Source organism: Rhipicephalus sanguineus, chromosome 7, assembly GCF_013339695.2.
Source record: "Rhipicephalus sanguineus isolate Rsan-2018 chromosome 7, BIME_Rsan_1.4, whole genome shotgun sequence".
Classification (NCBI taxonomy): Eukaryota; Metazoa; Arthropoda; class Arachnida; order Ixodida; family Ixodidae; genus Rhipicephalus; species Rhipicephalus sanguineus.
The window spans coordinates 100,996,170-101,014,736 of NC_051182.1; the positions used below are offsets into that span (position 1 = coordinate 100,996,170).

The 18,567-nt window shown below is 42.6% G+C and overlaps 1 protein-coding gene across 1 annotated transcript; it reads left to right on the forward strand.

Moving 5' to 3' along the window:
- Positions 1–1,191: 1,191 nt before the first annotated feature.
- On the forward strand, positions 1,192–17,758 carry LOC119400813 (uncharacterized). Its single transcript, XM_037667750.1, has 9 exons — positions 1,192–1,322; positions 2,151–2,200; positions 4,994–5,032; positions 8,435–8,470; positions 10,324–10,417; positions 12,820–12,989; positions 14,648–14,695; positions 16,354–16,389; positions 16,870–17,758. The coding sequence occupies exons 1-9, from the start codon at positions 1,241–1,243 to the stop codon at positions 17,044–17,046; spliced, it is 732 nt and encodes a 243-aa protein (XP_037523678.1). The 5' UTR covers positions 1,192–1,240; the 3' UTR covers positions 17,047–17,758.
- The last annotated feature ends 809 nt before the right edge of the window (positions 17,759–18,567 follow it).

The following is an 18,567-nucleotide window of genomic DNA, read 5'->3' on the forward strand; positions in this document are numbered from 1 at the left end:
TTGTTTTTTTTATTCTGTGCGCTGTTCTCCTTTTTTTCATGCGCGAGTGGTGCGCCGTTTTTTATACAACCATGAACTGCATTTCATGCTCTGCTGAATATTCTTAGTATTGCTTTCTCACTTTGATGTTTTTGTAACACCGTTTTCCAAGCAAGCTGCTTTTGTAAGCATCCTTGGCTCTAATGTGTCGGTTTTCTGTTGTCATTTGGTCTACAATAAGCCTGTAACTTAATGCGCCCTGCAAGGTACCTTGAAATAAGTAAATAAGGACTGAAAAAATCTATTTTACTATGTCATAGAGAGAAAAATGTATCTTGCCAATGATGAAACCAAGAGTCAAGGTGGGCCACCACACGGCCGCTAGCGGCAGCTTCTGCGCACTGCAGCGAGAACAGCAGCAAAGAACATGTTTGATAGCTTTATGGCTGCCGCAGTGATTGCAGGCAGCACGATCATGCTACATTCTCTAAGAGAATAATGGTGCGCGAAAGCGGCCTCAGGTATGGTAAGTTGCGAATGAACCACTACACGATAACTATGACTCATTGCTCGTGGTTTGAAGATTTCACCTGTTCCTGCTGCGTTATCTGCATGAAAAGATGCGTATGATGACTACGTAATATTTTATCTCCGCGTGATACCGCAAGGCCGCCGGTGCCAATAGCACAAAAATATACCATTTTCCATCCAAATAATTCATACATCCTAATAATGGATAGCGACTGTCCAACATATCGTCAACGCTGCAACACACCTTCCGGAAGTGTTACAATCCAGTATTTACAAAAATATAAATGAATGATATAAAGCTAAGGAAAGCAACATCCCTATATGAAAAATCGTGCCCTATTCCCTTAGCGCACATACAAGGACATTGAAGACCGTTCTAGTGCGTCACCAGAAGCGCGTGCAGCGATGTACAAAACAAGAAATAAAATAGAGCAACGAATCATCGTCACTACTGCTTTAATGAGCTACAAAAAAAAGGTCCCCATCTGGGCACGATTTCGAAAATATCGCTACTAGGTTCTTGCTCCAGGGACACAACTGTTCTAACGGAAGTCCGCCGCAAGCGTCTAAAAAATATTTTTGAAGCGTTTCTTTTACGTGCGACGCGCGATGCTGCCGAGAAATACAAATATAGTCGCCTAATTGGCGTATTCGCGCGCACGCGTACATTCAATCCAGCATAAAATCCTGTGGAACAGAGCACCAGACGTAGCAACTGATTGCACGGTTCATGAAGGCAGTCGGGATGATTTGTTACGCGTTGCTTTTCGCAGCAATGGCTGCATTTCCGACTGCCGTATTTGGTGCAGCTGGTAAGATCTACCGCGCTTTTCTGGCCGCCTTTTTCGGCGACTTTTATGGCATGAAAACCTATGTGAAAATGCTCAGAAATACGTTTCACAAATATGTCGCTATTCAATTTTTAGTGAATTGAATGGTAAATTGCCATCACGTACCACGGCCAGTACCGTTGCCGTGCCTGATGCAGCCAGTGAGATCTCATTTTATTTGCTGGCCACAATGTTAACAACTTTTATGGTATAAAAACGTATATGTAAGTACTGACCAGAACCCTTCGCAAATGTCCCTGCATTAATTTCTTCGTTTTCTGTATTATCTTCACTAACCATGGTCAGCAGCTCTGTTGTATGTTGTGCAGCTGCCAGGATTTCGTTTTCTTTGCTGGCCACTAAGATGGTAACATTTATAGGATGAAGGTCGCTATTTAAGTGCTGGAAAATACCCCTCACAAATGTGTCTTTAATCGTTTACCCGAAATGCCGTCCTACTTTACCGTTATCATCCATGGCTGCTCTGATATTCGCGCTGGCGAACAGCCCAGAGCTACTGCAAAAAACAGTGACGCACAATGCAAGACACTGGCTAACTCATGCCCCGTAATAGGCTGAGCATAGGACACAAGTTCACAGCGCAGAGCTTGGGACAAAATTCTGGACATCTGTACTTTATTTGTCTATTTCATTTTACATGTCGTTTAGAAAATCGTGTTACATCGAAGGGACAATGTTATATGGAGATACATTTACTGGGCCTCCTGGTACCTTTCTCATTTTCGAATAAACAAACCATTGTTGCATCGCGCCCTGTGAAGAAAACCTTGCTTCTCGTTTCTCTTATAGCCTCTGATTGCGCAAGCTTCAGCCTTCCGAACATTTTGGACATCGGCGAGGTATGTTCGAAAAAAATCTCATAATTTTAAAGCCAAACTGTGTAATGGTAACATTTCATGTAGTTTTGCGTAAAAGATGACAGCTTCGCTGCTTCAATAAATTTGTTTTGTATCTGGGGTGTCATTACCTAGTTCCACTGCGTATTCCGCACTAATTCGTATTCCGTACGCGCTTCGTGCTCACCATTCGGCAACCCTCTGATATTTTCAGCACTGCACAACTGTGCCGCCACACTTGAGTGTCAAGGTGTGATTTGGTCAGGCTTACTGCGAAAGTCATTTCGCTCAAGATAACTATTTCGCGTATTTTCTTTGCTTTCCTATTCGGGTCGTGAGACAGGCTTCATGCAACTAAGACAGTCATACAGAGAATGCATTTAGCTTCAATAAACTATTTGAGAGATGAAGGTAGTTGAGAAACAAAGAAAAACATCTGAGCAATTAAGATTCTGAACTGGCATCGTCTCTTTAGTGACCCTCGAAATTGTTTTGCAACAGGTCACTGAGAGCCTCAATCAATGAAATGCGACAATAGTTTTAGATAACAAATAATACGCGGAAGAAGTAGGGCGCATCCAAATGTAAGGCAAGAGCGCGATAATTTGCGACAGGCACTCAGTCTGTAGAATGTATGCACGAGTACACTTCTCTAGGTCAAATATGCGCACCAGTCATGAGGGCGATATACAGTAAATGGCATAGAGATGGTTTTTAGCGCATATTGCAGGCTTTACCAAATCATGACATGCAGCCCAAAATAGTCATCGCAATAAATGTATACAAGTATTGCTGTATAGTGGTTCAAACACATGAGAGCAGAGCCTCAAGAAAGGGTTAGTTATTAACGAAACAGCGACTGATGAAACAAAAGATGTTCTGCATAACGATAAGAGATAGGGTGACAGCGGTGTAGTCTAGAAAGCAAGCAAGGAGTAGACAATATTGCAGCCAAAAAAAGAGAAAATAAGAAGGACAGGTCATCTAATGTCCAAACGTGATTACAGTTGGCCTATTAGAGTGACGAAACAGGTCTCCAGGAAAGATAAGTGCATTTGAGCACGGCAGAGAAGTAGGTAGCGCGATCTTCCCGATATACGATTGAAGCAGCTGGCAAGACTCTTGTAAATGGGGATCTCTGGGAGTGCTTTTATTTCTGCAGTAGATATATAACAGCCTAATGATGACGATAATAATAATCAGAACGACGACGACAATATACATTTACGCAACTGCGCGAAACGTAAGGATCACCTTTTCAAAGTTTCTACAGAAGAGGTCGTCTGCAGAGCAGCACATTTCGGTTTATTCAGTAACGGCAATGAAAATATATTTTTTACACTTTAGCTTCAAAACTGCGTGGTAAACTTTCGCTCTGCGTACGCAGCCCTCAGAGTGCGACACTCTATAGACTATTTTACGTAAGACATGTGCGCGCCGCCACCTTGGGCTGTTCAACGAGTGTTCTCTTACTTTTATTTCGCGACACGAATTGATAAGGTCAGGAAACGTCGAATGCACCAACCCAACGGCTATCATTTGTATACGTCAACCGTTGCACTGTTGCTTTATATGCTAAATACAGGAAACGGTAAAGTTAACAGCCCAATATGGTGACACCGAAACCCATCCGTAAAGTAGTCTATAACAAGCAAGAATAATAATGGCTGATTCTTAGTTTCTGGGCCTCTGTGAAATGTAACGTATTACATAAGGAGCTCCTGATAACGTGAAAGTGTCTTAACCCACGACGTACGTGGTATGGCGTGTTTAGCGCTACTTGGCTGAACAGAAATAGCATTATAAGCTCCTCAGTGAATCCGTACTCTGGTGTTCTGATGCCGTGTACTTCACAACCACACTGATTGGACGATTGGGCGAGTTGGTGATTCACGATCTTGGTATATTGTGCGCACGAAAACAGGGCCGTCTTTTTTCGTCCTTCCTATTTTCTCCTGCGCATCATACCAGGACCACCACGAAACAAATAAAGTCATAAGACGGAATGTCATCCAAGCATGCAAGTGTGCGAAATTGGTCTTAGTCACGCTCATGGCCTAATAAGCGATGACGTCAAGAACAGGCCAACAGGCCACCCAACAGTGCATAAGAGCAACCGGTCAACACGTGTTTTTACACTGCAGTGCTTTTTGATTAACTACCGTGGCATAGGGCAACTAATATGCCAGGATGTTTTTTAAAGGACAGTCTAATTATTCAGTCCCTACCCCTCTTGGAACTTGCGCTGTCAAATGCATATACTTCAGCTGTCGCGCCCCTGAAATACCATCATTTCTCTAACCACCATGTCTGCTAATATACGTGTCTGTATCACACTGACTTCTACGTCGGCTTCTGCCTTCAATGGGGATGGCACGCCGAAGCACTCTTAATTGTCTGTGCGGCAACAGCGAACGCAAAGGCAGACTGTAGTCATAATTCTAATGTAGTAAAGAAAGTATCGGCTACCCGCGCACAATCCATATGTTGCACATTGGCCCATATACATTTGACACTTCACTGTTTCCGTGAAAGGCTTGATAGATAGACAGATTTGAGTGACCAGGTATTCTAACTCCCATTTTGTATTTTGGAAAGCACATCACGTCCTCTAACAAGCAATAAAGTAAATGTGAGCAGGTAAATGTATAAAAATTTTAAAAACACCATAAAGCAGTAACAAACACTACTACGTAATTAAGTCATTTCTTTTGAAGCTTAGAACACTTCACGCAAGTAAATTTTTGTCAGTTTGAAAGTCTTATTTGCGTATTCAATGTCGCATGTTCTTTCTAGTGCCTAGGTGCATCTGGGGACCTATGCAGCGCCGACACTGTAAGTGAATTGATTGATCAATGTTTTCTGTAGTGTTGACATAGCGCTGCTTCGCCTTTGGTATCAAAATGCTTAAATTTATGTTCACTGCATCCGCATAAAACAAATCTGCATATCGCGAAAATAAATGCTGCATTATTCCACGGCCACAAGACCATAATTCTAGAATACCATTGTGCTGCCATTCGAAATGTCGCGAAAATCATGTAATTATCTATAGACATCGTGTACTCAATGAATATTTCCATGAAAGCATATTTAAGTATGCCAAAAGGTAGCCTTAAGTTCATTAATGTTCATTGTAACACGCATTTAATGTTTTAACCCAATGCTTAAGCTGAATGCGGCGACATAGCAATACTGTTTTCGCAAACCAAGATGCGGGGCCTAAGTAGGTGGCAGGTGCCCAAATGCGTATATTTTATGCGTATCGCTGTACATATTTTCTTTCTAGCTAACGCCGAAAGAACATGCAGTACTCCACTTTCAATAAATTGTTCTTTGTGAGAAAAGTATGCTTATTGCATTCGGGAGGGTCATATCTGAAAGCACTCTTTCATAGCGCGCTCTTCTGATCTAGACAATGTGGATATGTTCAAACCCATTCCCTTTAGTTTCTAACTTTCTCATTATTATGAGCATATCGTAACTACCAAGAATCCAGTCACTGCAAGATCATGCGATAAAATTTGTCCTAAAATGCTATTTCTTTCAGTAAAATCTATTGTTCCTATAGCATAAATGTTTGCAGCCTGTGCTCGAGGGCTTGATTTTATGAGAATGTTTAACTGCAACGTGGCCGGATTTCCGCAACACCTGTGGCGGGGCACTTTTGGCGGCACGCCGTCCTTATGTCGCCACTAGGTCACATTTGAGGGAGGGAAATGTTATTAATACGCTTGCCCTTTTTAATATTGCTATAACATTTATATGGGTACACCAGGCACATTTATTTTAAACGTCGCTGTCATGCTCCGTATAAAATACAAATGGATAACATCGCCCCGTGCATCGTGTGTTCTACGCGCGAGTGACAGCGAGCGAGGGCAGACAAGAATCGCGGCAACGGCGGAGAGAAGCGCGCCTGCCGTCTTTCGTCGCTCTAAAAGCCCACGGGTGGTCACGGAGAGGGGGCGGCGAGGTTCCTGCAAGAACTGCGTGCCTTGAACGGCCGGGGTTATCGCACGTGCCCTGTCTTGACGGGGATCAGCGGACGTCTCGTAACTTTGTACTTGCTGCACTTTAACACTAAGTTTTGCTTTGAAGGAATCAACGGCACGAATGGTGCAGGGACCGCCTTTCATTGCGCAGCATTTCTTTGAGTTACTTCAGGCTGGATGCCAAGGCAATTAGCTGCTAGCCTTACTTCGTATAGCATTCTAATTCATTGCTATCGCATTTACTTCTTCGTCCTTGCGGCAAAACCGTGACTAATTCTTTACTGCTTAACGTAATTCTTTACTGCTTAACGAAATGAAGGCTACTTCGTGAAATGCATGAACGATCTTAAATAACCCTGTAGGCACACATCACTTCCTAGCATTGCAGAATTTCACAGAAGCTGTGAAAATGTAAAACCGTAATTCTTTACTCCTTAACGAAATGAAGGCTACCTCGTGAAATGCATGAACGATCTTAAATAACCCTGTAGGCACACACCACTTTCTAGCATTGCAGAATTTCACAGAAGCTGTGTCTCTTTTTGAATGAGAGAGGCATGATTCGAATCTGTTTATGTGATTACGTCCAGCATTACTTTTGCTCCCGTGGTTAGTTTGGACTGGACTGAAAGGAACGTGCTATTTTAGCTGCTTCCTACAATGATGTAATGATGAGAGCGGATGTGAACAAGAAATCGAAGGAAGGATGTTCGCAGCAAGGCGCTGAAATTCAATAAAATGTCGACAAAAGAAGGTTTTTACGAATATTCGTTAAAATATTTTGCGGCACACTTCTTGCAAACAATCTGGTTGTGTTGGACGAGAGTCTTTTCATCGAGATTCTTGTGCCATCATCGATCATGACACCCTTGTCTGTGTGCAAAAGTCGTACATATTTGGAATACATTTATTTCAAATATGTATTCATTTCAATTAGGTATTCATTGCCATTACTATCTATTATTATGCGCATCTGAGAAATATGCTTGTCAAGTGGGAACTTCTGCGGCAAATGGGTTCTATCATGCGTTAGTAAGTAAAAGTACAAATGGCCAACATGAGGCGTGAAAAGCACAATTGCAACCTGAATCTAGTATTTTTGGTCCTTTAACAGCGTGTGCAATTTTTCAACCTCTTCTTGCCGTACTTGATGAAGTGGTACATTGTTCATGGCCTTTTTGGAATGACTACTTAGATCGCTGAAATTCCCCGGTATTCACAACACGCGTAAGCGTCCTGTAGTTTTGGGAGACTAAATCAAATTGCTAAAGCGTAGCTAAAGAGATGTGTAAACGCACTGAATGTGCTAAGAAGTATTCGTAATTATCGCGCACTTGCAAAGCACATTCTCACCTCAGTTACCGTTTCTAAGCGCTATTTGCATGGTATTTATTTGGTTTATACATTATTTGAATTCATGCAATTTTATCTGTATTTTCTCCATTTCGTAATTTTTTTGCTAACATCATTTTTGATATTTGATGTCATGTTTACTCACGCCGTCTTGTCTATTCTTACATACTCACGCCGTCCTAGTCTATGATGTCATGCTTACTCAGGCCGTCTTGTCTACACATCAGCACTAAAACTCCTGATCCCGGAAAACTCCAAAAATACAAATTACTCAACTATGTACAAATGAAATGTTTTTCCTGTATTGCAAGCAGGTGGTGTAACGCACGTAGAATCACGTACAGATGAGCAGGTTCCCGTGCGATATCACCTCCAATATTTTGCGCTACATACCACATGGATGTGTCATGGTATTGCTGTATTACACTATTGTCGTATTAGGTTACGGTACTTTCTGGTGGTTTCTCAATTTCGTTCCCTATTTACAACGTGCGGCCGTGCGACGTTGCATCCAATATTAACGGAACAAAAACAGAGTTGCGGCAGTAAAATATATTGCTTGGAATACTGTGAGCAAACAGTGTTATGATCATTCGCAACGCCGTCGACACGTACCCAGCCTCCTAATAATGAACCTGCTCCTAATTCACAGCTGACACGCACAGATTAGTTAGATTACCTAGACGCTCTTAGAATGAGGTTCAAAATAACTGCTTCAGTCTTTGATTAAAGAAAGCTGTCCTTGAACTTCTGTCATCTTTTATTCTGCACTTGTCGAACAAATAATTCATGCCTCCATTTCGCAAACCTTGTGCCTTCATATTGCTTTGTGTTCACAAAAATCACGCACTAAAAGACGTCTCATTTTTTCTATGTCTTGAGCACACAGGAAGGCATCGGAGTTTTTCTCGGCAAACTTCTAGAGGTAAGGCAATAATTGAATTTACATCCTGCATGTATATTTGAAATGCAGCCTTGCTTGACAAAGTTCTGAGCCCATCATTTTATTTCAAAGTAGGCATTGCTCTGCGATGAATAAGGTCATTCAGGTATATATACTCAAAATATGAAGACCTATCAAAAGCGTAAACACTAGCGTGCCGCGCTGTTTAAAAGCTATTGTTATTAATTATCAGCAGTCTTTTCCTCATTTAAATGACATTGCAGGAAAATCCACCTTAATCTTTTCAAAACTAATCACAAATCCGAAGCATAGGTTATTATGAATGGACATGCTAAGCATGATATAACAACCTTATCGGAAAACAATTCTACGGAAGGTATAAAATGAAGAAACCGCTCGGGCTTCACAGTCGTGTCCTTTACTTCTATAAAGCTGCAATGCAGCACTGCACTTAGTATTTTCACATTCCATAACGAAAATAGCCTAAGACAAAATGCCAATTGCCTTACATGAGTGCTCCTTTAAACCCTCAACTAAATTTCTTTAAACATTCTTTTTATAACTTATTCAGTTTTGAACTGTACAACACCAACGCGGTATCATGTGCCGCAGCCTCTTCAGACATTTCGCCGAGCTAGTACAACTGAAGAAATATGTCATATTTTACAGCTGAAAAAAAATGCTTGAAGTTCTTTTCGACGTCGTTTTCTTACGCCGTCACCATACTATAAATGAATGGCATTGATAAAAGGCGACACACTAAATGCAACACAGCGCCTCAATAATTCTATGACACAGTAGTAAGGGAAATATCTGTAGTACAGGGTGGGCCTCACGGAATAATAAGCGAATTGGCTCATGCTTATTCCTAATGACAATATTCCTCTTCCGGCGTAGCTGACTGACATGTGTTCATCAATACTGGGAATGACGCCGAAATATTTAAGGGACGCACAGGAACTAAATAATGAGAATACTGCACTTCTACAATACTCTGGATGTATACTTTTCATAATTTTTAGCTATTCTGCTTGATATAGGCAGAAAAAGGATTTTGCAAAATAATTGTCGTTTACATGTCTAAATGAGAGAAGAGCTTACAACGTATATGATTGAAGCTTAATCTTCAATGGCTCTTAGCTTGATTAACATTGCAACAATTACGCTCGTTTTCCGTGACAACATGAAAAGAATTCTTCTTGCCTTCGTCAATGCAAGTCTTCACTGCAATACAAGAATAATGGGGAACAACAAACCCTGTTTTTTCGCCTTAAGTTATGGTTTCCTAATGCGAATCCTGTTTCAAATGTGGAGATAGTCGCGCCTTCTATTTCCGGTTTCTTCATTAGGGCTGCTTTCCAAATGACACTTGTGTATTAGTAAAATGCTCTCGGATTATGCAAAACAGCAAGAAAACATTTTCGCACTTAACCTTTGGAATCTTTTTCGTTAACAACAATCGCTTTCATGTTGTCCAAACTGGGCTAATCAAAGCAAAGAATGTCCCAGCTGTACTTATAAAGAACCCGAAGGCTTTTTGTGTATAGTTTACTTAAAGCAGCATCTTTTCGCGGCGCGAGGTATGTACGTTAGAACAACTGCAACGGCGGGTTCTTTAACATGCCCTTCACGGGAATCCTCATAGGGAATGTGCAATATCTAGCCACAAGCATGATAACAACCTAATCTTGAAAGTCGGCAACCTCCTTCCGCACGACTAAGTGCGGACTAAGTGTATGAGTTAATAAGCGCTTGGTGTCTTCATCTCACTATAAGGTAAAGAAGGTCCAACTCTCATGGTATACGTTCATTATGCAAGTTGCTGTGTTCTTATGTACAAACGAAATCGAATACTTGATTCTTGTTAATTTCAGTGCACTTTTCAAAGCCTTGGAACTCTCGATCTGCGGTCACAGCTTTACTTGATAATTGAGTTTCTAAAGTATCTCCTGGCAAGGAATGACTTCGGTAAGCGTCACATCAATTTACGTATTGCATTCAGAAGAACTTTACACAGGATGTCGCAAGAGCGCTCTGCTTTATATTTTATTTTAGGCAACACTTTGTAAGTTAAAAAATAATGTAAATTTAAACACTGTATTAAAGGCAGTCTTCACAAAAAATGATCGCTCTGGCGCTTAAAGAAACTCTAGTGCTTGGAACAAAATGTTATCACATTTCGAGCGTTGAGAGACGTCGCTGAGATATTATGGAGCGGCGTTTTCATTGAATAAGAATTTCCTTTGAATGCGTCAAGTCTTGCCATTCTCCTGAAACGTGTACGCGTTTTTGGTTTAGTTCTTAAACATTGTAAATACCACATTGTCATTGTGTAATTATAAAGCGACACAAATGTCAAAAAGTCAGAACTGATGCAAGTACTTCGAAATAAGCCAGAAAAATACTGCTTATTTTGAGAGTTAAAATCGAAATTATTGACCGTACCAGGGAAGTAGCGTTGGTTGTATGCAGCCTTTCAACGCCTGTGATGTTAAAATAAGGACTTCGTAACATAGTAGGCAGTACACTCTAAGCCAAACTTGGACCTAAAAGAGTATATTGAAGGGCCACTTGGTACATGATACGGTGTAAAAACAGTGCAAGAACGGGACTGAGTAGAAGAAACACACTACACAAGCGATGACGAAGAAGTGGCGCTAGTGTGTTGCATCGAAAAACATATACCAATAATAAAAACTATAAAGAAACAACAACATTAACTTCCACTTGGTCACAGCGTTCGTTTCTTATTTTTAGTTCTTACTTTTTGTGTATATTTTCCGATGGCATAAGCTTGCGCCAGTTGTTCGTCAGTGCGTGTGTTGTGTGTCCCCTCTGCTTAGTCCCGTTTGTGCGCTGTTTCCCCGCGGCTTTAAAAGGGTGCCTGATTCACTCTTATCCATGACTAACGAAGCTACCTCATTCATTGACACCAACCGATAACTATTCACATCAACGACACCTAGTTTAACATTAGTCTCCACGCAGTTACTCTTCAGCCAACTGCTAGTTCTTAAAGTCGGGACTCTACAGACTAGTATTTCGTCTTCGCATTAGCGCGTTACCTGAGGAATTGTTAGTCGCCACAGCTGCACCTCACCAACTAAGCAGTTAGTTCATGAAGATACACCTAAGTATGATTTGTTTACCGGCACGGTGTTCCGAAGTTATTCGGCACAAGGCTGTTATTAAGCATAAAATGCTTCTAGTACCCATTCTGGCGTCCTTGAGGTAACCTTGAGCGAAACGCCAGAGCCGTTATCCGGGCACTCAGACGAGACATCTGGTTATCGTAGCGAGAACACAACGTGAATGAACGGGCACTCAGCTAACAGCAATAAATCTAGACGGAACGGTTTTGTAGCGTTAGCTACACTTGCCTAGCCGGAGCCGATTTCGCGTGGTGGGGCATGAGCCGTGCTGTGCATACGCGAGGATCAGTAATGTCACACAGCTGGGTCACCGGAGCTGGCATCTCACGCGCTCTCCGACACCATCGTGCGCGCCTCGCCGCTGCTGGTCTGCGCGTTCGGGAGGAGTGGCGTCGTAGCCGCGGCAGACACACTGGCGCCGGCGCGCGCGCAGCTATTCGCCTTCACTGTGCACTCGCCGCCTGACACTGCGCTGGAGCCGCTTGATAGCGCCTCTTTTGGCGTTTGCATGTGGGTAACGCCATGGAGAAGGAGAGCGCGAATGCTGCTCAACGGCGCAGAAGAGCCGAGAAGCTTATCTCATCGGATCCCGATGTAGTTGCCTGGAAATTAGCGGTTCAGCGTACGAAGAATGAACAGAATAAGGCTAATAATCGTAGACAATCTGGAAAGCTGAGAATAATCAGCTGAACCTTTGCTAACGCTACGTATATCCTGGCATAGCCGAGCTAAGTCACTGCAATTTTTTTTCAAAGCAAACCGTTCCGTCTCTGATTCGTCGTGGCGCCGGCGGAGCGCCGGTTGCCATGGCTTCAAAACGCTACGCTCACATGCGGCTAAACGCAACGCTATAGCGGCTGGAGCAGGCGGGCGTGCGTTACGAAGGATTCCAGCGTTTCGCCAGACCCACTGATAACTACAGACTGAACGACTGTTTACCGGAGGCTACACGCTCTCGACCTCACCCGCAGCAACCACGCACTCTCAGCATCGCATTTCAATTGCCGAGTACTGCACTTGCAAGTCTCTTGCACGTTGAAGAACACCAGATGTCAAAATTTCCGGAGCCCTCCTTTACGGCGCGATTCATAGTCATATTGTGGTTTCGGCACGCAAAACAACCTATATTGTTATTAGATTTCTTTAGTTCTACCGCATTTTCGTTCAATATGCAAAGTGACTAATTGAATTGTTTATGCTTCTCGTTTATTCCACAAGATATTTTGTTGCCATTTCTGACTGGTGCCTGCAAAGGTATTGGTGGTTTTCTTGGTCCCCTTACCGGTGGAATCCTAACACTCTCCTGTAACGAGCTCTATTTCGATGAAAATGCGGTGTGCGGTGAGCCCATCCTGATAAGCCTGCAGGCCACCGCCCCGTTTACAACGGTGAGAAGTTTTCAGTCTCGTACGTATATATTGGTTTCAGTGCAACATGGAGCAGGCGTCTAGCTAAATCTATATATTCCTTTTCTTCGCCGCTGACGCACGCCAATCCTTTGCCCTAGGACTTATTTCTCAAGATCAACAAGGGACGACGGCTGTAATGACTGAACTGGCATCCACATTTGCGTCAATGTTGTGACAAGCCCAGTACCAGTGGCAGCGCTGTTGATATGCTGTACAGCAACATTTGTTACGCGTGCTGCATCTCGTCATGTTGCGCCCGGGATTTGTTAAAATTCAGTGCGAGTAAAAGCGCTGCGCCAAGTCTTGCTTGCGCTTTTAATACGTAATATTTGTGGTAGAACTCAATTTTTTAACTCGAAGGTGTTTTATGCCGAGGTTCACCTGAAGTTATTTCTGTCATGGTAGTTACATTGATCTAATGCACGCAAACAGGTGACAAAAAAAAACAAGAAGGACAAGTTTAACTGATTTGAATAGCCTGGGAGTCGAACCCACGACCTCTCGGTCGGCGATTATAGGTGCCGGGCGCTCTACCCACTGCGCTACCAACGCACATGCACGAGGCTTAATATCTTTTACACCTTCTCTCTCTCACAGTGATCTTGGTTGGCGGTTACGGTGTCGCCGTCCGAGGGCACTGAAGCGAAGTATTGTATTATGACACTAACGAGTGCCGACAGGAAGCGCTTCGATAGTACCAGCGACACGGAGGCTTTCGGTGCATTTTTGTAGGAAGCTGTACCGTCAGTGCAATCAATGTGCCCTATGCGGTGACTTCGTTCGGTGACGACACAGTACGTCCTTTGCCTTTCATGTTGTGTTGCAAGAGTAGTGCAGCTTCCACACGCACCAATGGAATCATAACACTCCGCCCCCATTCCACTTATTCCACCGTATCTACTCCGTCACCTACTGTTTCGAGTTCGGTGGCACCGACTGATAAAACTACTGCAATAAGGGGCATAGAAAGCCAACGACGTCGACGAGTGAATGTCGCGCAGTAAATGATTTGGTGAAGTGAGAGACACGCGAACGGGAAACGGAACGCCTTCCCGCGTTCATGGTTTAAGCTATGAGCTCTGCCTCTCGCGTTGCTGAAGCGCTGTGCATGATCATAGGCGTCGGTTACCCTATTACTGGACGGCACACACCTTGGCATTTCTCTCGTCAAAATACGACGCTTTCAATGAGTGCATATCGAGTACCAGTGTTTATTATGTGCTTGTAGATGCCATCGTTGCACGAAAGTCACCGTATACTGTGTAAAGCTGTACGTTAACTACTTCAGCTACCGCAAGGCTTAAATGGTAATCACCATGGACATTAGTCGCCAGGATGTAGATGAGCCACTAGGTGTCAACGTGTGTGCATCCACGTCAAACGGTGATATAGCTGCCGAACACCAATATAGATTATGTAAGCTCTCATACATCAATGTGCATTAAGCATTCAACTACTTTTGTGAAACCCAGTTCACTTTCTTGTTATAAATGTTCCTATGACGGAGGGATCAACCATGTTGTTTTTTTGCACTTTCAGCTAACGTAATTTTTTAAGAGTTCAGCTTGCAGCGACATTTACAATGCAGCAACGTTGCGCCTGTTTAAATAGCGCTTTCCTCTGTGCTTCTCTCACAGTGCCTGAATACAACTGGCCTCACGTGCGCTGCGGACACACCGGTGGACGTGAGTACCCTCTGTTCATGGTTTGATATAACAAACAGCATTTATGTCGTACTCCAGTCTGATGTATACCGCGTTGGCTACTCTTGTAGAATGGTACAAATGTGCTATTATTTATAGAAGAGTCGATGTCAGTGTTTTACGGCCTCCCCTAAGTGTACTCAAATGAAGTAATAAGCCAAATCCCAAGGAGGTCATCGCGAGATCTCATTTATTTTTAAAAACCTCTGATATAACAAATCGGCCTATATTGCGAAAAGTTCGAAATTTTAGATATGATAGCAATATCTTGATTTATATTAAAGCTTATAAAAGCTAGGTCGCCGCCACAGTTTGCTTGGGCTAGACACCTTAGTACATGTTTACCATTTCAAAAACGGCCGCTATTCACCTGGCAAATTATTTCTGCATATTCTATCTTTTACTTTCCAAACTGCAGGCGGTCAGTTCTGATGACATGTCGCACAAGAATGAATTCTGAGGGTAACGCAACGTTTCAGAGGTTCACTCCCACTCTGTGCGACGAAATACGCGAGCGTACCAGTTAATTTCTGCTTCAGTGCACAAAGCGTCGGTTCTTAAAGCAAGTAACCAGAAAACCAATGCCCTTTCATCACAGTTTAATGGCGAATATCTCGAAATTCCGCGCCACCTTCAGATTTGTTCCTATGTATATATGCCTTCCAAGCTCACTGGCTGCAGTTCGTAAGGTCAGACATGTACCGTAGAGCACTTCATCGAAACTTAACTTAAAGGTTTACCTAATCATTCATATACACGTATCAGCTTCTGGTGCTAGTAATGCCAGACGCTCGGTGTAATGAAGCTCAAGGACTACAAGCAGACTATCCCTAACACTCAATTTCTAAAAGATCTATATTTTATATAACGTATTATTATCGAACATAACATGAAGGTCCCCAAAGCAATAAAGAATTGAGCTGAAGGCAATTAACTTGGTATAACGTCGCGTTCTAGTAAACCTCATCAACCAGTCCAAAAACGATGCTTTCACTTGTACCAAACTCGCAGACAACATCAAATAACACCTCATTTTATTATATATCCGGACACGTAAAGAAACAATAATTCTATAGATACAGACACAGCGCCAACACTTCACCATACAACACACATGCATGCGTAACAGTTCGATATTTGCTTTTTTTCGACAAATAAGTGAAGCCGCCAACGCAATTTACTCTCATAAAATTTTCTTCATTAAGCAAGCAAGTGTCACGGTGTTGTCATTTCTTCTAAAGCAAGCATCAAAATAGTTATTACTAAACAGGACAGTTGTACTTAAGTGTTCATCATTGCACATAACAATGTGAATTTGAAGTAACTGTAAACCCCATGTAGATTCAGCGTTGAGCTTCGGTAGTATAATCAGTGTGAATGATTGCATCCGTCTCTTGAGCTCCGCCGTTAAGCACGAGGGCGCCGCTTTGTTTGCCGACCACTGGGGCCACATTTTCATGGAGCCAAAATTGAAAACGCCAGTGTACTTAGAGATCGGTTCACGTTAAAGAAATCCGGGTGGTGTAAGTTACCACGGGACCTATTACCTCAGTTTCTGCCAACAATGGATTTTCTTTTGCTTTCATACATCCAAATTTTGACATGGTGAGTGACTGCCATGTAACTTTCTTTACTTACAGGAACCGGCCGCAGTTGGATTCTTGAGAGTTCTGGCTGTAAGTATAAATACAACACTGTAGTTGTGTTTTCGGCAATCCGATAGTCAGTGCGTATTTGACAGTCCAATTTACGGTGTTCGCTTTGTAGTAGATATGTTGAGATAGCGAGTGTAGGCGACACTTGCGCCCAGTACACATTACTTTTAGCTGGAGAATTCTTAATGCGCTCAACGCAGGCCCGTAGCCAGGAATTTTTTTCGGGGGGGGGGGGGGGGGGGGGGGGGGACTTGCTGAAAACCTTGACTATTTGAGAAAAACACCTATTTTCATTATTTATTATTTGTAAAACATCTACTTCACCAAAATTTGGGGGGGGGGTCCTAGGATGGGGCAACTAGGCCCCACCCCGCCCTGGCTACGGGCCTGGCTCAACGGTAGCGTATCTTTATGGCTCCCATGTTTACCACACGCTCTTCTGAGTCGCGAGAGCAGTTTCGATATATTGCTCATCTAATTGCACCCGTGTCTTTATTTCAGTGCCTCGTCGGCTACGTTCTCAACACCGCGCCAACAGAAATCGTAGACAAGCTAGGTTGCGGCTTCGTTGGTTCATTGCACTCCCTCCTGGGCAGCGGTGGTGTCTCCTCCCTCACGCCCTTGATCTGCTCTGTGCAAGGATTGCTACGCATAGAGTGCTCTGTTATAAGCTGTTAGAAGACAGCATTCGATTCTTTGATTCGTTTGCAAATTTGAAGCTGTATATGCACCATCCATAGCCAAGCAAATCTGAGAGGATCACGTGACGACTGCTGAAATTCCTCGTTATGCTGTATTTTTTTCCTATATAAATTTAGTCAAGTAAATTAATGCAACACTAGCAAGGCTTTTGTACGAAATCACATTTTACTGGCAAAGGACATAAGAAGGCCTATGTTCAATTGCATTCAAGATTCTTAAGTCAACATCCTCAGTATACGTATCAGCGAAAAAAACTTGTCAAAATGCATGATTCTTCAGGTTCGCTCGCATTCACAAATCACAGAACAATGAATACCGTCACAACTGGTCCCTGTTAAAAATCTTTACACTTACCATAAACTTCTTGAGCTTCAGACAATATGCTTTTATATGTAACCTTAAAAATGAAAAGCTTCTGTTAAGTGATACTGTTTGCAAACGAAATAACCAGGACAATAAGTGATAACGCGACTTCGTAAGTTGCATCCCTTTCATTCAAATTAGCACGTATGGAGAGCTTAGCATTAAAAAATGCTTTTTTTTTGTTTCATTTCACCAGTTGTTGGTGCAAGCTACAACCAATTTTTCAATCTTTGCTTTATGCCTGTGTTCGCCCGTTTTCATTTACGTTATATCATCATCCAGAAGGAAGTGTAAATAAAATTACGCTGCTAAAGGTATGCCTTATGTCGATGTTTTCCGCTTCCCTGTGTGTTGTGAGTCATACGGTCGCATTACTTACACACATGACCAGCTCGGCCGCTACTTAAAGAAGAATCGTAAATTGGTCGTGGGAGGGGTGACTCTCCGAACTGATGGACTCGGGAAGTCAATAGGCGACCAGGCCGGACGAGCCGCAATTGCCAGTTGGGCCCTGGACGAGGGGCTCCACCCACGGCAACCAGTGCGCCTCCTGTTTATTACTTTTTTTATCTCCTTATTATCAAGCTTTAGAAGATAAGAAAGCAATGCGCAGCTAATTCTTTTATATGTAATTACACAAAAGTTATATTAGAAAAACTAGAAGTAAACTTCTACAGTTTCAATGTACATTCACATCTCGAACTTCTGCTTGGAGACCTGAAAACTGAGTACATTATTTGCAGCTTAAGGTATTGATTACTTAGAGTAACAATATTTGTAAAGCTAAAAAATATCATTCTTTATGCTAAAGCCGTCTTCTCTCATTTTTTGTATTACCAGGTTAATGATTACTTCTGCACATATCCGAAGTTTTTTATAAATAAAAACAAAATGTTGATGTCGCGGTGTTGAGATCTTATGGTCCTATTTACAAAAATCTAAGCACCTTCGACAGATTTATCTCTTTAAGTGAAGAAATTCTCGATACTGAAATAGAAACAGCCACAATTTAAGAGGGGCTCATCGTTTCAGGACCTGTTCAGTCCCTCCCTCAGTGGTGGAGCGAAAGCGACGTCGCTTGCTCTGCACAAAGTCGATCAGGGCTGCATGAAAACTTGTGAAAGCAGGCAGACA